This window comes from Zonotrichia albicollis, chromosome 19 (genome assembly GCF_047830755.1).
Source record: "Zonotrichia albicollis isolate bZonAlb1 chromosome 19, bZonAlb1.hap1, whole genome shotgun sequence".
Lineage (NCBI taxonomy): Eukaryota > Metazoa > Chordata > Aves > Passeriformes > Passerellidae > Zonotrichia > Zonotrichia albicollis.
In genome coordinates, this window is record NC_133837.1 from 2,015,523 (window position 1) to 2,038,825 (window position 23,303).

The 23,303-nt window shown below is 49.3% G+C and overlaps 1 protein-coding gene across 1 annotated transcript in view; it reads left to right on the top strand.

Moving 5' to 3' along the window:
* The window catches only part of HS3ST3B1 (heparan sulfate-glucosamine 3-sulfotransferase 3B1), a 29,916-nt gene continuing 6,613 nt past the window's right edge, over positions 1-23,303 (top strand). Inside the window, exon 1 of the mRNA XM_014272800.3 lies at positions 1-619. Within this exon, the coding sequence (XP_014128275.2) occupies positions 177-619 (443 nt within the window). The 5' untranslated portion in view covers positions 1-176. The remainder of the gene's footprint in view (positions 620-23,303) is intronic.

Consider the following 23,303-nt stretch of genomic DNA (forward strand, 5'->3'; position numbering starts at 1 on the left):
CCCGCCGCTCTGCCTGCGCTCCCGGCGGCGGGCGCGGAGCGGAGCGGGCCGGGCGGCAGCGCTGGGCGGCGGCGATGGGGCCGTGCTGAGCCTCCGCGGGTGCCCATGAGGCGCCGGGCAGAGCCGAGCCGAGCCGGGCGGGCTCCAGCCATGCATCCCGCTGCGCCCGCGGGCACATGGGGCAGCGCTTGAACCGCTGCCTCGATGCCCCCGTCGCGTTGCCGCCGCTGAGGCGGAGGCTGCTGCTGCTCTTCATCATGCTCTTCCTCTGGCTCTACATGTTCTACTCGTGCGCCGGCTCCTGCGCCGGGCTGACGACCCGCGGGTCACCCGCGCCGCCCCGCACGGCCCCGCCGCTGCCCCCGCTGCTGCCGGGAGAGCCAGGCGAGGAGAGCAGCCTGGAGGAGCAGCGGGCAGCGCCCGACGCCGGCAGCCCCATCTCCAGCTTCTTCAACGGCTCCGGTACCAAGCGGCTGCCGCAGGCCATCATCATCGGCGTGAAGAAGGGCGGGACGCGGGCGCTGCTGGAGTTCCTGCGGGTGCACCCCGACGTGCGCGCCGTCGGTGCCGAGCCGCACTTCTTCGACCGCAACTACGAGCGGGGACTCGCCTGGTACAGGTACGGGCCGGGCCGGGGCTGAGCGGGGTCCCAGCCGTCCTGCGCTCGCCGCCCCGGTGCGGGGATGCGGCCGCCCCCGGCTCCGGAGCAGGTTGGGGAGCGCCCGAGGCGAAGACTAAATGTTCCGCTAAATGCTTTCCCCCGAAAAAACAACCCCTACAAATATAATAAACCCAGAGCGCAACTTGCGGTCCTCGTTAGCTCAGGCGGCGGCGGAGCGTCTGCAGGTTTTCCGCGAGCCAAACCCTATTTAATTTTTTTATAAAGGTTACATATTAATTTAATATTTTTAAACACTCTTATTCCGCTGTACTTCCCGGTCTTTTGCTGGAGCATACTTTTCCTCCAGCTCCGGGTGTTGCTGAGGGATGACTGGTGTGTCTCCCGGGTCTGCACGGGCTGGCGGGCGGTGCGCTCAGCGACCGCGTGTTTTCTGACCCTTTTGGGTTCGGGTTTTTTTGGTTTTTTGGGGTTTTTTTTTGTACCCATTGCGGTGGGGCTTGACCCGTTTTCTCTTTTTCCATTTTTTGTGTCGGGGAGGCGAGGTGGGGAGGATTTAGTCATTTGGGAATTTTTTTGCACGTTTGGAGGGGATTTGACCCGTTCCGGGAGCGCTGGCTGGGACTGGCAGGCGGCAGCTCCACGTTCCAGGTAAAGCTTCCTCACTCGCTGCCTGCATTCAGTCTCCGTTCGCTTTCTCCTTCCCCGTAATCATCTGTGGAGCTGATGGATCGCCCGAGGTCGCGATCGCCAGCCCGGCGCTGCGCTGCGGGAGCGGTGTGGGGAGCAGCGGGTACCGGGCGAGTCGGCAACGGGATGAACCCTTTGCACTGGGAGAAAATTATAAATCTGTGGTTTGCAGCCTGTAAGCATGGATGTAATTGTAAGTGGTTTTGCCAGGAGCAGCCCGGACCAGGGTGTCTGTGTGCGGGTGGGCTGGCGGAGAGGGCGGCGGTGGCTGCGGAGCAGAAGCGCGATCGGACACCGATCGAGGGGCTACCCCGTTTCCGTGCCTTTCTCACCCTTTTCCGACTGAAGTTTCTTTATCGGGGTGTTTTGAATACGTCTTTCTACTGAGTGTTTACAGGAATGCTAAAGAAGCCGAGATGGAAACTTTGAAGCTAAATGGGAGCTGTGAAGTTCCGAATTGTAACCTCTCTGTAGTCTTGAAACTCCCACCCGACAAGTCCGCTTACGTTTATGTCTCTTTTTTTTTAATGTTGCCATCTCCCAGCAGTTAGTGAAATGAGTGAAGGATAAGATCTAATGAGGAGGAAATATTTGAAAGCCGTTTCCTTTTAGGAAATTCTGTCATCTCGGTGGAGGCTGTGGCGTGTCGTCCCACAGCAGCCCAAATGAAACATTTGTAAATTCAGCTGAGTTTAAAAATCTCCCATTTTGAAGGAGAACTTCCATATAACAGAGCAGAAAACCTGTCAGGATTTATCAGCAAAATGGTGTTGTATGTGTTGAACTCTGTTTTTAATTAGGCACCTAAATTAGACCATAAAATGGTTGATTAATCTTTTACAAGTAGGAGGTGGAAGGGGAGAAGGAGAGAATAATCTTTATGATTGAGTTCATCTGTTATCCCAGATGTAGTGGGTGAAAGCCAATATTTAAAGGATATATATTATTTTTAAATTTGGAGAACAGGTATTGTGTTTAACTTCTTAAAGCTTCACCTTATCAGCTGCTGAATTTTAAACAGTGTGGGCCCTATCCCTGCAAATATACTGTGTTTTTTCATTAGTATCTTTGCAAAAGGGCTTTTAGCCCTTTTAGCCGAGATCTGACAAATGTTGAGGTCTGAATGGTGATGCTCTCAAGCAGCAAGAGGTGCTGGAAGTCTTGAAATCAGTTGTGTGTGATTTACCCCGAAGATGGGAGTGTGTCTGGCTGTCTGTGGGACTGGGGCCTGGGTCAACTGGGGGGGAGCTAATTAATGCAAAATACTTGGGAGAGGATGGAAAACCAGCAGACAAGTTGTTATATATTGTACATTATTTCTAACTTAATTAGAATTAGATACAGAAGTTTGTTCCTATAAATTTAGTCATTAGAAGTCAGATCCTATAGAGTAGTAACTTCAAGCTCTTGCTGACTTTAGTGAATCTTGGCTTCCCAGCGCTCCTCAAGAACACGTTTATTTCTCCCAGACGTAATGAGGCTTTTATTTATTATCTTAGTATCAATAAGGAGATGTGTTTGTATCTTCTTGTTAGTGTTTCAATACAGTTGGATTAAAGATGCTGTAGAAGGTGTGTGGTGTCAGCACGGTGCAGTGAGCTGGGCAAGCCTTGTCTTTATTTTTCAGATGCTTTTGCTCAAATCTACTCAGCTTTGGAACTGGGGGAGTTACTGTGTCCTCAGCGCTCAGAGTGTAGTGCAAGTCCAATTGCCTGACTTTGAAAAGATGAAGATAGAATTTTTGACCCATGTCTCATTTGAAGTGTATTTTAGTTAATTGACTAAATCTGTTTATGTTTGTTAGGAGTTTTTGTTTAAGTTGTTCCTGCCATCCAAAATATTTTTCAGATTTTCAAGACGGAGGGGCATGAGATTTACTTGTTTGGCTTGATGAATTCTTATTTTTGGAAGTGATTGTGATTAATCCTGTTTAACTACTTGTTTCTGCCTGAAGTTTTCATCTATTGAAAATAACTTTAGAAAGAGGAAACACAAACTTGTTCCTTGCTGCATTTTCTGTCAAGTGAAATGAAATCTGTTGGTTTGTTTCCATAGTCTGGAATGCAGAACACCATCAAGTGGTGCTGAGTATCGTTCCTGAAAAGCAGGGGGGAAACAGGACAAATTAAATGGTTTTTTTCAATAGTGAGATAACTAAAAATTGGTGGAAATAACTTCTGTATGCACATTGCAAGGTTTTCTCCCCCACCCCCCCACCTCCCCCATAATGAATACAGCATGTTAACTGCTTCTAGTGAAAATATGTATTGTGACAGGGCAGGAATGGGATCCAGCCACTATTGCAAACTAATTTTATGAAGTGTCTTGAATTTTTGGATAGTAGAGAAGTTCCCTCTTTGTGGCAGTAGGGAGTTCAGCTCCACAGCCTGTGTGCATGTGTCTGGCTGAGCAGCCTCAGGGATGTCATTACTTTCTTTGGGGTTTACAGTAGAGCTTGGTGGAAGTGTTTCTTCCAAGCCTAGAAAATCAGTTGTTGAATTTCTTTTATGATTTTCTTCATTTGATTCAACAATGATGCATTTTGAAGTGTCCTATGGACTTGAAAGCCTGTTGTCCTCTAAATATTGTAAGAAAAAATGATTGTCATTAGTGTTACATGTTTTGGGTTTTTTCTTTTTTTGTTATTATTTTCAGGCCCGTGGGCTGTAATGCCCAGTCCCTCCTGCCTTGGGCTGGGTGTTGTCAGCCCTACTCAGCATCACTGATTTATATTTCAGGTCTGTAGCTCTCTGCTAGGAACCTCTGCCGCGGCTGTGCTGGCTGTAACTGCGATAGCAGGACCAGGCAGCGCTCCTCTGCTTCTAGCAGGGCACCAGGGAGACCTCTTGTCCTTTTTTCTTCTTTTCTCTTATGGAAAATTCTTAAAATGCTGGTGCTTTGTCTTCCCACTACTGCTAGGTTGCCTTAATTCATTGTCCTTGCTGCTACTGGGTGATTTGGATCAGCAGGGTCAGGCCCTGTGGTCTGGTGGTGTGTGATAAACTGTTTCAAATATGCATTTCTTAGACTCTGAAATTGTTTGGACTTTAGGGTGCAAGGTGCTGCTTGAAAGCAATTCCTGAATTGTGAGAAACTTCCTTATTTATATTTTTTCCCATGAGCCTGCTTTTTTTTTCCCCCAAGGAATGTGTGGGGGTACAAGCTGGTGCTTGCAATTGGCCAGGCTGTGAGCAAAGAAGAATAAGGTTAAAAGTTTGGGGTGAAAGCCCTGATGAACCAAATCTTGAACAAGGCAGGATTTTGCCCCTGTCTTTGGCCATGATCTATAATCTCTGCTTTAATGAAGGTTTAATACCTGCTACTTAATTGCCTTCCCAGTGATGCATGGATCCAGCAGCACAGATAGAACCGTGGTTGGTTTCCACTGAGTGTCACACGGTTTATTGGCCCCAGGAAGTTTGGGGACAGTCCTGATAGTCCCAACTGGGCTTTGGGTGCAAATGACTGCATCTGAGCAAAGACTGGTTCCTCCACTGCATTCCTATGAGTTGTGCTGGGTCAGAACAAGCATCTCCTAAAGGACAGTTGTGTTCTCTGGGAAGGTTTTGCCAAACAATTTTGGTATTGAGATTTTCTTTTCTTGATGTGAAAAAAAAATTAAAACTCAACTATTTACCTTGCACTGTGTTGTGCTTAAGCAAGCAGGGACTTTTAGTGTCCCCTCGGAATGTGCATGGAGTTCAGTGCCCCCTTGGCCACTGCAGTGGCTCCCCACGACATGTCCTGAGCTGCCGTGCAACGCTGGGAGGAAAATGGCCCCCAAAAGAAGGGCTGGACTGCTATAGTCAGTCAGCAAGGCCCTTGTGTTTGCATGGGATCATTCCTTTAGATCTGAGGAGGGTTGAGTTGTTCAAACAGATGGCAAAGATTATTCGTGTTGCTGGGGTTTCAGTGCACTGCTCTGTTTCAAGCATGTTGCCCGATATGACGCACGTGACAAGTTCTTCCCAGCACGACGCTGGGGGGATGACATTGTCTGTTGTGATCGGGTTTCATGGCCTCACCTGTTGAGCTGCTGAACTTTTCAAAGTTGACCAAGCGTTGGGGGTGACGGATGCGGATGGTGGATCTGCCTGGCTAATCGTGTTAGCGCAGGACCCCGTGGCCTGCCGGGAGCATTGTGCTCCTTGGCATGAAAATGATGGGAATGAAAACCCACGGGCTCAGCTCAGAGTTTGGGATTTATTACATTTTCTTTTCAACTGGGCCATGGCAGGTGTCTGTTACACACCCCGAGCGTTGGATGGCTCAAGGCACTTCCAGGCAAGTCTTTGTTTTTAAAAGCATCCAGCAAGGCCTGCATGCAGCGGCTATAGAAACTCTACCCGAACTACTGTTCTTTGGAGCTGGATTTCCAGTCTGCTGATGATAAGAATGTTCTGAATTCAGGTGTCTCTTGCTGCTGCTCTGTTCACTTGAGCTTGGGTTAGGGGCTATTTAATTAGGAAGAAGTCTAATTTAGTGACCATTCAGCACAGGATTCATGTCTCCTGGTGGTGTGGCCATGGGTGACCGATGGGTTCAGGTGATAATGAATGGGCCAGGGCCATGTGGGATGGGTAACATATGGGTTCAAAGAACAACAAACAGTGAGGCATGTTGTCTCAGTGGTGTAATTAGTGGGTCAGGGACTATCAGCTACTACCTGTTGTCACCATGTGGTGCATGAGGACAGGCTGGAGAGGCTTCTTCCTTGGTTTGTGGGAAATGACTAAGTGCTGTGCTGGGTCCTGACTTGCTGCTGATGACTGTACTGGGGCTTGCCCTAACCATTGCAATTCCAAGTCTTTCAGCAGCTTGCTGTATGTTTAATTAGCTTTCCAGAAATACCATGTACTTTTTAAAGGTACTCAGTCCAGCAGCAGCCAGAAGGCAATGGAGGCAATGGACCTTATCTTAGATTTCTTAATGGAAACAAGGGGTCCTGTGACAAAACATATTGATTATCAGCAGGCTCAGAGGAAAGGAGGGGTGAGTTCAGGACAGGCGGTGTAACTTTGCCTTCAAGGAGTTGCTCCCAGTCTGAAGGTGGTGAGAAAGAGTGCAGAGACAAGTGGGAAAGGGCATCACATTGTGCCATGGGTCAGATGAGGGGAAGAAATGGAAGAGTACAGTCCCTCTGTCTCCACCTGGGGAGAGCAGGGTCTGCTTGGCTGGGATGTGCGGTGTACCTGAGTCCATTCATAACAGTGATCCAGTGGGGACAATCTCTGCTGGTGCCATGCTGGCTTTGAGTATCCCCTGTGGTGGTTTTCCTCCTAGGAATAGCCATGAAGGAGGAGGAAATTAACTCAGTGATGATGATTTAGCATGTGGTGCCCCTGTACTGGGAAGGTCCAGAGATGAGGAGGGACTTTTGGGAGCTGGCTTGCTTGGCTGCCTAACCTTTCTTCCTGGCCCTGTGGCCTCAGGAATCATTCAGACAAAACCAGAAACTTTGGTGTTTGGGACTTGAGGTGATATTGGTGGGAATGTTAGAGAAAAATAGGTGTGCAGGTGCTGCTGGCAGATCTCACACTGATTTCTGGTAATTGAGTAATTCCATTTTTAGAATCTTTCTGTCAAGATATGTGAGCATGGCAGTGTCCTGCCACGTGGTGGCTAGAGAAACTTTATTTAGAGAAAAATAATTCCAGGTTCTGCTCAATGCTTTACATCTGTGTTAACCTCCTTGGAAACACCCTGGAACCAGCCTGCTTCTGCAGCAGTTTTGTTTTCTTCTCTCCATACAGAAAAGGGAGGGAGTAAGAACATCTCTATAGAGGGATGGTGTGACCTAGCCCTGGCACCAAGGGAGTCATGGCTCTGTTTGGCAGCAGGTCTGACCCAGAGTTTAATTTGCAGCCTGTCTGGGATGCAGAGCAGCTGGCTCTGCCCTGCCCTCGATGTGGCTTGTGAGGTGTCACACAGGGAGCCTGTCTTTGCTATCCCTATGCTGGTGGGTGTCATCCTCCCTTGTCCTGGTCTTATTGTGAGTGTTGTGCTGATAAAATTCCATAGGTCAGAGCTGCAATTTGGCCAGTCTTCTCTGCTGGTACAAGGGATTTCTACGAATACACCAAAGTGGCTGGTTTATAATAAAAGTAAGCAGTTGTAACCTTTCCCTGGAACTGACACAGACTTTGCATTCCTGTCAATGCAGCAGGCAGCTCTTCCACAAGAGAGGGAGAATTATTGTGCCCAGGCTTTGGTTTTATATGCCAATGTACAACATTATAGCTGGATGTGTGCATTTGACAGATCCTTCCTAAAAGTGAACACAAGGCCGAATCCTGCATTGCCACAAACATGGTCCAACAGTACTGAGTATGACTGCATTCTGCTACACTAATTCCCTGTAAAAATACACTTTTTCACATGGGAAGTTGACTCTGAGGAGGAGACGAGTCTTCAGCAGCATGTGGTGACAGAGACTGAACCAGGTTCCCAAACATGACTCTGTCCAATGCAATCCAGAACTCTGCCTAGGGATGGGCTCCAAGACCAAACCCTTCGGGTGTATCCATGTCTCTGTGCAGAAAATGACCCCACAGAAACCAAAATCTGTTACAATTATGAACCTCAATAAAGCATCTTGACAAGCTTTATATTAAAGCCCCAAGGTTTCAGCCTCTTTTGATTATCAAATGCAAACTTGCGTTAAAGCTTGAAAGTCTTGCAACTTGAAAACTTAAACTTCAAGTGTGGGTGAATGGCACAGGGAGGCGTAGGAAATCTTTGGAAAAGTGCTCATTTAGTGAAAGGACAATTGTGCTGGGGTTACGCTCCAGTAGTATTTTTGATTTGGAATGGGGTCCAGAGGCTGAGCAGGCTCAGAGCATGGATCCTCGTGTCACTAGGGGGAGGATGAAACCCCACCGTCTTCCTAATAAAGTGCTTTGCTTCTTCACTGAGCTATGAAATATTAAAAAAAACCAAAACTGGCAAGGCCTGCAGCTTTGGCATGCCTTCCGTTTGTTTTTCTAAAGATGTATTAGACTTGGAAGGAAATCAGGAGGTGTTGGAGTAAACAGGAGGTGTGTCCCAGCCCTTCGGTCCCGAAGTGGCTGTACATGGTCCTCAGCTGTTTGTACACAGGGCCATGAATGCAGTTGCTAAACATGAATTGCAGAGGGACCCCGTGACTGTGCTGTGCCCCGTGTCTCTGTGTGTGGGAACAAAGGTGCTGCCTGCCACTGAGGTGCTGTGCCTCTGCTCTGAGCCCCTGCACACACCTCTGGTGCCACGTTCAGTGAATTGCGCTGGATCAGAGCCAGTGTCCCGAGTGCTAGGGGCTTCCAGCTTCCACAAGTGGGTTGGAATGGGGAAAGCTCATGAAGGTCTCACCTGTGACCAGCAGGTCAGTGGTAGATGTCTGGGTGGCTCTGAGCATCCCTGGGCTCTGCTCTGACTTTACTATGGCTGGACCAACCAAAGTAAGCTACAAAAAGCCAGGCAGCCTGGGCATTGCCCCTTGTTGAGGGCATGCTTAGCAAAGCCCATTTTCCCTTTCCCTGCAGTGCACTGACTTGCTGCAACTTAACACAAAGCTTGTAACACCTTTTTTTCCTCCCCTTTTAATTTTCCTCTTGAGCTGGTCTGGTAACTAATGAGCCTTGGGCTGTCTGCCTGGCATTTGGAAAAGCAGAAGGAATAGCTAATACAGGGTGTTGAGCAGGGAAGGAAGCCTTGAGAGGAGATATCAGCCTTGCCAAAGCAGAAGTGGAATAGCCGGTTAGGGTTTCAGCCTGGCTTTGCTGCAAGCCCAGAGGGGCCGGGAGCTGCTGTGTGCCCCGGTAGTTGCAGAGGAGCCACCAGCACACACCGGAGCCTTGGCCAGCTGCCCTGGCTGCACTGCCCCTGCTGCCTCCCCCTGGAGACGATTCCAAGGTCAAACTGCTCAATGCAGTGTAATAATTAATTGGGCTATATATAAACAGAAAGCTCATGTGGTCCTAAAGTAGCTTAAGAGCCCGTGGGTTTCCTCTTCTCCGCCTTCCTCCCCACAGTCTTCCTCTTGCGGGGCTCCTCTGCGGGTGAGCCCTGCAGTTGTCGCAGGCTCGGCTGTTCCAGCAGCGCTCACCAGTTGGGTTAAGCAGCTGCACAGCTGGGTCAGAGCCCAGAAATGGGGGCAGAGCAATGCCTGCTCTGCCCCACCCAGCTCCCCCATCAAACCCACTGCTGGTGCCGGGGGACAGGGCACACGCCAAGTCTGCCTTCCCAGAGGGAATCCCTTCACTCAGTGGCAGTGCCTGATGGGGAAGAGCCCCGAGCTGGGAATAGCTGCTGGCATTTGCCTTCAGTAACAGGAGTTCCAAAGCTCCTCTTGCTTTGAGACTCAGTATAGCAAGAGCTAAGCTGGACAGCTTGTTCCCAACATGGGGAACATGGGGAAGCTACAGTGTGGGGTTCAAAACCTCCCCAAAGGCATATTTGTGTGGCATTTGCAGAATGGAGGGGAAGAATAAGACGGGCTAGGTTTCCTGGAAGAACTATGAAAACTTAAGTTTGTAATGAGTCTTGAAGCTAAACCCAAACAATTGCTTGTCTTGTAACTCCTGGGGAGCTGAGGCTTGTATGGTATCAAAATTGGTAATGCTCTTTTATTCATTTTCTCACATATTGATATAAAACTGGTTGAAGCTCTCTCCAAAATCCAAATATAAAAATTTAGGGATAACATTTTTTAAGCTCTTTGTTATTTTCAATGTATCTGCAGAAACATCTTAGTGAAAATTAAAAATCAGATTTCTTAAACATTAGTGATTATGTGCTGTTAAGGTAGTTGGAGAAGGGCAGAGCAGCTTCCAGCTCTTCCAGACCAGCCCAGGTTTTACAGCAGGGGCATATACATGCCCTGAACCCATCAGCAAAGTCTGGCCCTTGGTTTTGCACAGGCAAATCCTTGAACACCAAAGACACCCCACGTCTGGCTCCAGGAGCATTGTCGCTGCCCATGTTTGCTCTGGACCCTCTTCTGCGGCTTCCTAGGACATTTCCTGATGCACATCTAGGTGACTGAGGGCCACCACCAGGGTGAGGACTGGTGGAGGAGATGCTCGGGGGCTCCACGTGAGAGGCTGTGTTTTGGTAGTGTAGTTCATCTCCAGCTCCCCAGCACTCCAAGGCAGGGCTCACTTCTCTCACTTTTCAAGCACCAGGCTGCATCTACATCCTGGAGATGGAGGCAGAGAGAAAGGACTTTGTGAGGCTCACAATGGAATCCCAGAGCAGTTCAGCCGGGTCAGAGGGGGTTGTGCTGTCTCTTTAAGAACCCAAGGGTGTAGAGATCAAAGGTGTGGGTGAGTCAATTACAATTCACATTTGCTTCATCCATATGTTTGGGTATTTGAAAAGCTTCAATAGTCACCCATTTTATATCTCTTATGCCCATTGATTTGTTAATCTGACACTTGGTTTCATCTGAATAATAATAGCTGTCATTCAGAGTCCTCAGTGTTCAGGGAAAAGTCATTTCACTTGGGTTGTGCTCTAAGGCCTTGGCAGACTGGTCCACGGTGCTCTTTATGTACAAGGGCTTGAAGGACCTGTGGATAATTCAGCCCCATGGCTGGCTCTGGAAGGAAATTGGCTCTGAATGAAAGCAGAGAGGGATGCTGGAGGTTGCTCGAGGGCTTTGGCACATGTAGTTTTACTCGTGAAGTCCTTCCTGGTTGTCACCATAGCCAGGGACCTGCCATGGCAGTGCATGAGGTGTGAGGAGATGGCAGGGTTACACACAAGGACAACCCAAGCCATCAGAAATGGCAAGCAGGCCCTCTTAAATAGTGCCTGAGTGCTATGGACTAGATCAAATCATTGGTATGGCCATGTGAAGTCTCTAATTATGTGAATACCTTTTTAATGAGAAGCAGTGCTTTGCATCTGTTGTACTTGCAGCAGAGAATCTCCACCAGCTGAGCCTGCTCTTTAAAGAGCTCTTGGCTGGGTGTCATTGACTGTTTATGACCACGCCAAGATCCCAGGTAATGACTGGGCAGAAAGGCAGTCTGCAGACAGACCTGCTCCTTCATGTTTCCCTAATTGGCACCTGTCTCCCTCCTTCACTGGGAATTTCTCTCCTTCCCAAGGCTGGTTTGGTTCCTTCTGTTTTACCCCGAGTCCTGCAGTGTCGTTGGGGACACAGGGATCTGGTGGCACCACAAACCTGCAGCCTGATTGCCTCAATGGGCATGCTGGATTTTAGTCCTGGAAATTAATTGTATTTTCTCTCTTGGATTCTTGATGTGAGATGTCAAAGGGAGGGGAGAGTCAGGAAGTTCATCCTGGCCTGACTAGAGATGTTGGTGGAATAAATCTTATTTTGGACAGATGTCTCACTGCCCTGGTCTGTTTGCCACAGAGAGATCTTGATTTTCAGCACTACTCCTTTATGAGAGCAAATCACAAATCCATTAACAAATGAGTTGAGGTGGCAATCCCATTTGTGCTAAAATGCATTTAGGGATCAGTACTGAGAGGATCACCGGTGTATTAATTTGCCAGGCCTTTTGTTCCAGTGGGTGGCAAACTTAGCTCATCCCAATGAGGGTCACACTGACCTGGCCAGTGCCCAGATTAGTGATGGTTGGGGTTGGTGCCACCCTTCCCTTCTGAGAAGGAAGCATGAGACTTTCAGAAGTTAATTAGGTGTTTCAGCTGAGAATAAAGTCTAAACCAATTTTAAATTCTTGACCCACTCAATGAGATGCTAAGGGTAGTGAGCAGCTGGTGAGTACAGGACGTGCTTGGTTGGTTGAGCACCCTCCTGGTTTTCCTCTGATGGGTTTGTTCTTCCCTGCTGTTACTGGCCATGGGAAAGGTGCTCTGATGGTCGGGGGCACCCCCTTCCCTGTCCCACAGCTGAGGAGAAGCCTCAGTGCTGCACAGTTCCAAGGCTGGTTTGGGTGTTGCTGAAGAGGCAGGTGGAGTCTTGCAGCTGAGGGTTGACAGAACCTCGTTGGCATTACTTGGCCTGTGAACATATGTAGATGATCAGAAAGGGCAGGAAAACCCATAACTTTCTTTCTTCATAATGAAAATGAAAAGCTGACTGTTTTCTGTGCTGTTGTTTTGAAGGTGTTTGCTGTTCAGGTGGTGCTGGATGCCTGTTGGATCCCTTTTGGTGCAGAAAGTGAATTCCTGGAGATTCTGCATGGCTTTTTCATAAAACTGTAGATGTAAATGTGTCTCAGGATTTGTTTCAAGCCTGGTCTGGCCCTGGCCACTCTGTGAGATCCCTTCCCAATGCTGTGGAAGGGCTAGTGGTCTCTGGTTCAGATGTGATATGGAAGTTGTTCCAGAGCATGTCAGTGCACAGAGAAGAGTGCTGCTGGGTGAACAAAGTGTCCCTGCTCCCCCTCCCTGCTTTGTTATGTCCATGGTGAGGGAGAGGAGCGGGAGCAGAACTGCCCCCAGTCCCTTTTTGGGGCTCTAACTCAGCACAGTGTTTCAAGCCTGACTTTGGCTTGTCTTACTGCAAGGTTAGACAAATCACGGGGGATACTCCCCCAGCATGAGTTATGATCCCAAGGGTGAGAGCTGGGGTATCACTCAGGTCTCCAGAGTCTATCAGGAAGCTTTTTTCTCTAATCATGTCTGTAAAGACCCAGAGCAGGAAGGCTGGGCTTAATTAGGAGAGATGTGTGTCAAGGTGGCAAACAAAGTCCTCCCTGTGCAAATTCTGGGCCACTCATGCAGGTGTTTTACAAAAGGCAACATTATCAGTGTAACTCGTTACCTGCCCGTGCAGGCACACAGATTAGGGCATTTGTTTCTGTGTTGGGGAAAATACAAAAGACCTCTCAGCAGGGCTGTGATTTATGAACATTGCATTAGGGGAACATGGTCTTAACTGTATCTTGCTGGAGTGGCTGTTGACTTGTATTTCCTTTTGGAGTTGGCTCTTTGCTGTGTGGGTTGAAGTTTTTTTCCCTCTTTCTAGCAGAGTTGGAGCAGGTGAAATGTGGTGGCTTGGCAGTGCCCCAGAGGAGAGGCAAGGCCTGGGAAGTTCATGTCCTTGTAGTGCTCTCCTGGGTAGAAATTTGTCAGGTGTTTCTCAGTGTCAGCAGGGGTGGACCAGGGTCAGCCACTCACATTCAGCTGCCTTTTGGTGGCTGGAGAGAGGCTGCTGCCATGGTCACTACAGGGTTACTTAACCAGAAAGTTGATTTATGAGTGTGTGCCATACAAATCTATATCCATATACCTGGCATGGACCTGCACCCTAGAATGGCTCAAACCAGAGGCTGTTTCTGTTGAGCCAGCTCCTTTTCTGGGAAACTGGCAAAGTTCCCTATTACAGCACGGCTACAGAAGCAGTGTGGCAGTGTGTTGCTGCTGTACAGATGATGGGGGGGTAGGAGATGTGACCATCTCCCCTGCATTGATTGCACCAGATGTGCTCTCTGGGTCCAGACCGAGGTGTACCCTGCTCGCTGGGCTCCCCACCTCCAGCATGCAGTGAAAGGAGTCCCTGGAACAGGGTCTGGAACAGGAGGTACTGCAGGGATGAGACTGGTGGGATAACCTCCTGGGGGCTGCCTGGATTGGGAATACCTGCAGGTGTCCTAGCCAGGGGCAGGAGCCTCAGGGTGCTCTGGTGTCACAGGTGGAATGAGCCAGGAGGATGTTCTGGTCCATGTGCAGCAGTTGGTGGTTCGACCCTTGGATGAGTTCTGGTGCCACTTGGTTTGGGCATCTAATTCCTGAAACCCCTGGTGCTCCTGGGACAGCAGCAGAATGCCAATAGGCTGTACTCTTTCTGCAGTGCCAGCTCTGTGTGTCTCAGTAGCCACTTCTGCCTCCCCCAAATCCCAGATCCTCACACCTCTGGGGCTTAACCTGATCATATTGCTCCCTTAACTGCAAGAAATTATTTTCCCAAGACCTAGGAGGAAGAGAGATGTCTTGAAGACCTGTAAGGAGCAGTACTCCGGGTGGTTTAAGTCTTTGAGAGGATTAGTGCTGTTGCTACAATTAAGCGAGCAAATTGGTGGCTGTGGAAGCTGTTTGGGGCTGTGGACTCGATGGCTGAATGTACCACCAGTACTGGCTGGTGCTCCTGCCACACCGGGGATTTGTGCCTGAGCCTTGGTGGCAGAGAAGGGGTGAGAGGGAAGAAGCTGTGGTGTGAGCAGTGGGCATTGGTGCCTCTTGGACATGTCTGAGTGGCTGCTGTAGGGCAAGAAAGCTGGCAGCGAGGTGTAGGCTTTGGCTGGGACTTGTGGGGACAGCCCAGTTATTCTCCGGATGGAGTTGAAGCCAAACCCCGGAGATTAGTCTCTGTGTTCATGTGGACTGTCTTAATCCCCCATCCTCTGCTGCAGGAGACCTTCCTGTCACCTGGGTGCCATGGATGTGTTTTGGATATCCCACCCTTATGATTTCTTCATCTGCTTTTAAGCCTCTTCCAAGACAGGCTTCCTTTGCTTCCTTTGCACAGGTCTACTCTGAGCGAGCAAACGCCTTGCAAGATCTGTGGGGTTTTTGTCTTTTTTGTCTCCACAATTAAGCCAATAACTCCAGACCCTCACTCTCTTACTTTGCTGGCTTTTCTCTGGACATAACATTCTGTGCTTGCAGGTGCTTACCCAGTCCAGAGGCTGGTTTCAGCTTCTCATGAGGGCAGGATTGGTGCTACTAAAGTAAAGCTGGGTTCAAGAATTGATGTCTCTGGTGCAAGGATGTGTTTAACTAGCACTCTTCAAGAGCAGAACTTTGTCTTGCAATGAGTCTGTAAGTGGATCTATCAAATCTTTACATAGTAGGAGGTTAGTACACATAATGTTAACTCTAGGCTATAAATTCTGGAGGGAGGAGAAGTTGCTGGTCTTTCTGGTTGCAAAAGAGTAAGAGGCAGAGGCAGTCCAGAGAATTTATTTTTTACCAAGAATGAGTTGTAAGCACTCAAATCTCTCTGGATGCCTAAAATTCTTCCTCTTTCCTCCCTTTCAGACTGTTGTCTGTTTAATTTATTGAGAAAAATGTTTCTACAGCTTTGCAATAAACTCTCGCACACTGTGACAGTGATCTTGGCTCGTTTCAAGCCTGCAAGTGGCGCAGCTCTGGAGCAGTTTCTGATTTCCCAGAGCGAGCAGAGCTGAGCTGCTGCTCCTGGGGCAGGGCTGGGGACTCACACTGGGGCCCTCCAGGTGCCTGAAGGGAGGGAAGAGGATTACACCGGTGCAACTGAGGCACTCCTGCAGGGAAACATTCCAGTTAAACACTCCAACGGGGTGTATCAAGAGCTGACATGGAGCAGGAATAAAGCACACCGTTTGGTGTAGACAGTTGGTGCTGCGATCTGCTGATAAAGGGGCTTTAGTCCCAGTTTGTCAGTTAGCTCAGTCATATTTCCTGCTGAGTTGAGGGGATTTTTCCCCCTTAAATCATGGGTTTCACAGAACTTCCCTCTCCCTGCTCTGCTGTTAAACAAAACCAGTCTTTTTGTCCTTTTTGAGGGAAATGGAGACAGATTAGAGTTATCTCACACGGCTTGACCGGTGGCAGCACAGCCCGGTGATGCTGGGCAATATTCTAAAGAACTCACCCATGAACAGCAATTAGCTTTTAATGGTGGCACTGCCGCCTGCCCGGGGCTGCCGGAACAGCACCGGGAGCTCTTTGTGGCCGGAGCGGCACCAGGGGGGACCCTCGGCCATGAAAGGGGAGCGGCGGTGACCCAAAGGGATAAGATGCTCATTTCAGCCCCACCCCCTTACCGCGCTCAAAAGCTCTTATTTTCAGAGCAAAGCACTATTGAAGCATCGGGACAATGGAGCCCAAATCCTGCTGGGGGAAGGGAGATGCTGGCAATTGCGTCTTTTGTTGCTTTTCCTTCTTTATTTGCCTATGGCCTCCCCCATCCCACCCCTCCAAGAAATCCACATAGATGCTCGCTAGTTGATAATGAAATCACTTTCTTGGGACCTTGCTAATAGGATTATAATTATTACTGGAGATGGACTGGAGTGAATAGAATATTTACCATTTCATCTTAAATTATTGTAAATCCCTCCAAAGCAGCCCTTTGATATGTAAAGTGCTGCTCCTCTCCCCCCGGTGAAGATAATTATTTAGTGGAAGTTCAGAGCTTTTAAGTATGGTGGGGAGTAGAAAGAGGCTTCCGTGTTTACATAAAGAGAAGAGGAGGGCCTGTGTAATGAACTGGGGATGTTGATGAATATCTTGCCTGGCTCCAGCAAAGGAGGAGGGAAAGTTCTTGCTTAGCAGTTGTAATATCTCACATTGTTATTTGGGCAAGAGGTAAAAAAAAAAATTGGAAATTTAGCTCTTCCTAATCCACATCCCTGCAGCCTGTGTTCAATTGGTGCATGACCTACCCAGTGGCAGTGGCAACATTCTGAGTTTGTTCTGTAGAGCTGGAGGAATTTCTGTTGGAGGAATGACCAGGTAGCCTGGGCATCCTCAGCCTGGCAGAGGGATTCCTTGGGGAAGGTATGGTGCTTGCCAGATGTGCAACTAGGCTGGAGATGGAGGGAGGGGTGGACTGGTGAGATGGTGCAAGGACTGGGGCTATGGTGTGAGGGCAGGGGCTGGTGAAAATGGGCAAAGCAAGGAGCTTTTCCTTGGATGGGCTGTGCATGCAGAGGTTCAGGAGAAATCGTAGAATGTCCTGGGTTGGAAGGGACCTTGAATATCCCCTCGTGTCATTCCCCTGCAGGGACACCACCCACTAGACCAGATTTCTCAGGGCCCCATCCAACGTGGCCTTGAACACTTACAGGAATGGGGCAACCACCTAGACAAGGGGTTGGAAGAGAGATCAGCTGAGGATTGTTAGGTGGACGAAGTGCATCAAGCAAAAGAAGGCCTCTGGAGTTGAATTTGGATGGAGGCTGAGAAAGCAGTAGGGGACAGCATGCTGCTTGCCCCATTCCTGCTCTGCCCTTTTCCTCCTCTGGCTTGGGCTGGAGATCCCCAGGCCACAGGAGAGAGGGCCACAAGGAGAGAACTGCACCCTGTGGGCACGTTCATGTTAGTGTCTGCAAGGAGGGTGCCCTTGTCTCCGCTTTCCAGGGTGGTCTCAGCTCCTTGAGCCCTCCCTCCCAGAGGCTGCCCTGCATGGAGCCTGAGCTCAGGTAGGAAGGGGGATTGCTCCAATCAGCCACCTCCAAGGCCACCTTCATGCCCTTGCAGCCTTTGCCAAGGAACAGGCATGTCCCAGGAGCCATGGTGACATCACCCATCAATGGCCCAGGAGTCCTTGTGCAACCTGGGCTTCTCTATTGTGCTTCCAGGTCAAAGCACAAGCCTACTCTGTGCAGACAAGACTCCCACCAGGTGTTTCTGCTGATCTAAGTTATTCCTGCTCTGTAGGTTGCAGCTATATGGTACACCATATGTGGCACTTTGATATAGAAGGCAGCAGCCCTGCAAGGGATGGCATGTCATATCTTGGTTATGAGACTGCTTCTAATTAACCCATTTCATCTCATGCAGTAGGGGAGGCATGTGGGTGAGAGCTGTGTTTTGTCTGGCACAGGGTGGGAGGCAGCAGAGGCTGGTGGAGCTTGTTGTACCCATCGCTGTTCCCAGAGGCACAAACCCTCCATGGATCAGGCCCTGCTTTGTCCAGGTTGGTGCGCAGGTGCTGCTGCAAACTGTCTGTTCAGCTCTGTGCTGGGTTAGCTCCTCATGTCCCAGCATAGAGAGGGTCAAGCCTCTGTGGTGGCTCCTAGGTCTGATTTGGAGGCAGTGACTTTTGAAGAGGTGAATAAAATATTTTATTTAGGAAAAAAAACAAACAAACCTAAACCCCAAAAATATCCTAAGCCATGATATTTGCTGTGGTGTGTTGCCCCCTCCTTGGGGCACTTCTTGCTTTGATTTGCCAGAGCTGTTTGGTGTGTCCTGGCTGTGCCACGTGCAGTGGGGACAAGAGGGCCATCTGCCACTGCCCTGCACCTCCCCACTCCCCAGACCTTTGATGGAGCTTTTCATCAGCATCAAAGGAGCTTAGATCAGGCTCCTCAGCCACACCAGAGTCTGTTGCTGTGGGGCACATGGTGATGCCACCCATGGCCACCAGCTCTTTGGTCCCATTGAAGTCCCAGAGCACCTTCATCACGGGTGCTCTTCACACACAATTACTGTCCTCTCCCTTCTTTAATCCCCAAAATTCCCCAAAAAGTGAAGGGCACCTAGCAGATCTGGGGACAGGGAGCAAGGAGAGTGAGAAAAACATTAATTTCAGGCCGACGTATTTTTTCCTCCTTTCCCTCCTTCTTTACCTACTCCTTCCTCACCCCCAAAGTTCATTAATTCCCATCATCTGGTTTGTGTAATCATCGTGGCGAGTGTTCAACGGAGCTGGATAGAGTTACATCCATTTCAAAAAGGCCGAGGCTGGTTCCCAGCCGTTCCCTTTTATTGTTGTATAATTTGCCAACCCAAACAACAGACTCCTGCTTGAGACAAAGGCACACATGTTGCTCTTACCACTGGTCATAAAAAAAGGAGAGACTGCCTGCTACTGTACAGGTCTGTGGTGCAACAGCAGCTGAAGCCAAGGAAAATTTTTTGTAAGATGATGTATCAAATAATAAAGCAGCAAGCACTCACACCCCCAAAGAGGAATTTGCTACTGCTTCTCTCTACTTCTTCCTCTTCCTCCATCTCCCTCCTTGTCCTTTCCCATTGCTGTCACCAGAAAGCAGAGTCAATGCCAAGCAGGTAATTTTCAAGCCAGTTGACCTGTGTGCTAGTGGCAGGGTTTGTGGTGCAATTAAAACTATTTTATTTTATTTTATTTTAAAAATTTTATTTATTTATTTATTTTTTAATTTTATTTTATTATTTATTTTTTTAATATTACTTTAACAACCTTTCCCAGAGCTGGTTAGGTCCTTGCTTTTAAGGAGCATTGCTGGCATCCAACAGTTTTGTGATCAGCCATGGAGGCAAAGGGGCCTGACAGGGTTGGGAGGGGACCAGTGTGGTGGCCTCAGGAGCTGAGCTGATGTTTTGATTGATGAGCATCTGAGTTCTTGCTCGTGGTCAGGTGCCAGTATGTGCTACAGCTGTGTGGTTTTGATCCAGCCCCTGGCTGCTCTTGCCAGCACTGTACATTTTTCCTGCTTTCTGACAGCAACATGCTGCCTTGCAAAACTGGGAGCTACTGGGTATCACCTTGGCAGAGGGGATGAGCTGTAAGGCAAAGCTACCACCAATGGAGGTACCACCCCATCCTTCCCTGAATGTCTACAGCTCTTTTCCAAGATATTGGAATTAACTCGCTCTGCCTAAATTTATTTATTGATATGGGGAGGAGAGAAAAGGCAGAGAAGCAGCAGGAACTAGAGTGAGAATGGGCTGATGCAGTAAAGCCCTCCTTAAAAATATTTCACTTAAGGTGACAGATGGACAGATAGACTGCAGTGTGAAATGAGCCCTTTGGCTTTGGTGGGATCCTGGCCCGAGCAAAGCTGAACAGGCCCATGCTGAGATGGGAACAGGGTACCGAACTGCCCCTGGGGTGGGGACAAGGCAGAGGGAGATGCAGCATGCTGGAAAGAATCAGCTTCTGAGGGGATGTAGCTTTAATCTCCCTCATCTTCTGCACTTGGTTCCTCAGAGCTGTTCCAAGACTGAACAGACCACTGCTGGGTCTGTTTTCTTTTGAACCTGTAAATTTAAAATGCAGAAAAAATCTTAAATTCATCATGTGCGTTAAGTTGTACCATGTTCTGGGTTGTTCTGTTACTGGCTGTACTTTAGCTTGGTGTCATTTTGTATTTTCAAACCCTCTGTCATTACTCTGCAGGCTAAAAAATCTGTTTTCCCCTAGGATGGGAGAACTTTGTTGTTTACTATTTGTATTTCTATTCACCTTCTCACCATAACTTTTCAATCTAATTTATGCAGTTTCTTGGGAGGGTTTGGGGGGCACTTTCCCATGAAAAAAATCAGATTGTCAAAATTGGGTTTTCTGAAAAGGAATCACTTTTTGCCTTCTTGAAACATTAGTGAGGAATGGGGCAGAAACTGGTCAGAGATAGGTCAGATGCTTTGTGTGTGCAGTGTTGGGCTGCAAAGCAAAGTTTGTGGGTTACAGACATGAATTTGGCATAAATGTGGCTGATGTCCTGAATAATTGGACTTGCTTTTCCTCACGTTTCCCATGTTTTCCTTGCTTCTAGGGAACAGCTGTGGGGGGAAAGTCTAGAAATTCTGTGCTAAAGTGGTTCTTGCTGTATTTGCTGGCAGAGCTGCTGTGGGGACTGCTGTGAGTGCACTGCATCTCCCCCAGGAGAGTTTTATCCCCTTTGCCCAGGGAAACTGAGGAAGCACAGAGCATTGAGCAAGTGAGGTGGTGTGGAGCAGAGAGGCTGGAGACTGGAAGTGCCATTGCTGCAGCTGCATCACAGGACAACCCAGTTTTAAGACTTACCTGTGGGACTCATTACTTGAATTTGTTGGAGCAGGGGGAGCATCTCCCAGAGTGGTGCTGGGTGGCTCCAGGGGCTGGATAGGAATCTACCCAGCATGAAACCTTCCTCGGAAAGGCAAGCCCATGGCTCAGCTCCGGAGCTCCTACTGGGCAGCAGCACACCTGAGTGAGCTGGGCCTTGGCTGGGCAGCCTGGGCTGGGCCCAGGGCAGGCGGTGCTGGCTGCAGCTGGGTCAGCCCGGGTTGGCCCTGCCCTGGCTCCGCCACAGCAGAGGGTTTATCCCAGCAGGGGCTGGCCCTGGCAGGAGGTGCATGGGGGGCCAGCAGACGTCCCCAGGGATAAAACCAGACACCACAGCTGTGCTCTGCCCTGCACTGGTCTGTCCTACCTGTGGCAAATAAGGCAGCAACAGGTTGTGGGGGTCCTCTCACCCCCCTGGCATGTTCCTCCTTGAGAAGTAGCGGCAGATTAGCCTGGAGCCCCTCTGTGCGGACAAAAGCTGCCACAAAGGGCATTAGGCTTCAGGATTGGATTACCATGTGGCCACCTGTCATCCCCACTTTGTAAATTTATCTCACTCTGGGTCTGATTTTCACATTGGAGAAGTTTGCGCCTAACCCCACCCCCCCCTACAAAATGCCCTGCCCGGTGCCTTTCCAAGCAACAGCCTGGCTGAGTTCATCTTAGTATCCCTTCTTATTCCAGGCTTCAGAGCTGCGTGGGGCTGGGGATTAGGGCTGTTTGAATGAAGAGAGCCTTTATTACATTAGTTTAAGTGGTTAATAGGTAAAGTAGGCCAATCCATCTTTAGACTAAGCCTATCACTTCGCCTACGAAGGGTGCAGGCTTCACCGAGGAAATGTTCATTAAAGGAAAAGCTTTTCCTCTGTCCCTCTTGACATGTTAATAGCTCAGGGTTAGGGGCTTGCTCTTTGGCTGTGCAAAATTCATAGCTGTGCAAAATTCATAGCTGTGCTCACGCAGCAGCTTCCTCCCCTTGCTGGGACCCAGCTGTGGCAGCTCTGCCCCAGTCAGCAGTGCTTTCTGGCTGGGCTGGCTGGGGAATCAAGGATGTTGGGAGTCTGCTGGTGCTCCTCATCCTCGTTTCCTTCTTCCATGCTCAATAAGCAAGTGCCTCGTCCCTTCCCAAGCAGGGAAGTGGGGATGGAGTTCAAATGACAGGTAGAGGCAGTGATTTGGTGCTGGGACTCTCTGCTGTGGGATATTCTCAAGGCCAGAAGTATTTGTGGGTTTGAAAGGATTAGACAGTTCATAGTCACTATGAAATAGGATGATTTGGATGCAGATGCTGTCTCCAGAGGTCTTTGAACTCCAGGTTGCCAGAAGGCAGGAGGGATGGCTTGCCAAGGTTTTCATGCTGTATTTTCTACTACAGTTTCCACTATGGCCCTCAGTGGTGTCTCTATCCAGCCCTGGGGCTCAGTTGAGCTTTCTGTTTCCCACAGCCTGGTTCCCTCTCTCATCTCCCTTTGCTCTCCTGTATGGACAGCAGTGGTAGCTGCACCTCTGCCTTTCTCACCTTGTGTCAGGCAGTGCTGGCAGGAGCTGCCCACATCTCCATGGTGCCTGAGAATCCTCCATGGAAACAGAGGCTCCACAGTGGTCACAAGCTGCCTGGGGTGATCTGTGCCCACCTGAGCTGAAAGCAGGTTTCTGCTGGACCCCACTCCTTTCTCCCAAGGGGCTGCATCCTGCCAGGCCATCGTGGCTCCTCACCATCACAGCTCCTCTTTCTCCTCCCAAAGCAGCAGCTGTAGTTTAGCATGGCCCTTGCTGCCCCAGGAGCAGATATGCTCAGGTCTGGATCTGGTCCTCCTCCCACCAAAGTGTATGTCCAGTGTGTTGTGTTGGAGCTGCAGTGCTCTGCTGGGCCAAGTTACCCTTCTCCAGCTGTGGCTTGAATGGGAATAAATTATTCTTCTTCTTTCCACCACTATGAGTTCAGACCAGCCAATGTACCAGTTCCTTCTGTCCCTGAGGCTCTGCTGTCTCTGGCTGCCAGGATGATGGATGGTGCCTCTGTGGGAGATTATGGAAACCATGGGAAAGCTCCCACAACTGACATGCCCATGCAGTAAAACTTTGCTTTCCTGGATGTGGTGTTGTCAGAGGTTCAAACGACCTCTATGGGCCACAATATTTGGCTTCTCTTGCAGCTGTCATTCTTTCATGCAGCCACTTTACAAACAAAGCAGATTCTGAGACAATCTTGAGGGTCTCAGTTTCGGGCTGTGCCTGGCACCCATGTGGTAAAATGAAGGCAGAGCAGGGGCCCGAGGGCTGTTTCTGGTGGATCCAGGCCTTGTACGTGGGATGAAGGTTTTGCTTCTACCTCTGCTCACCTCAGCCCATGTTGGTCAACCTGAGGGCAGTAGGTGTGTCAATGTGCCTTGTTCTGCTTTGCTTGCTGTGATGGGTCACCAGCAAAATGTTCTTAAATTGCCAGGAATTTAGGCCCTCTCCAAAAATAACAATCTGGGAGGTTTAGGCTTGCCCAGAACTGAATACTTTCAGCCACAAGTGCAGTGTGGGCCCAGGAGATGAACTGCTCTGCAAAGG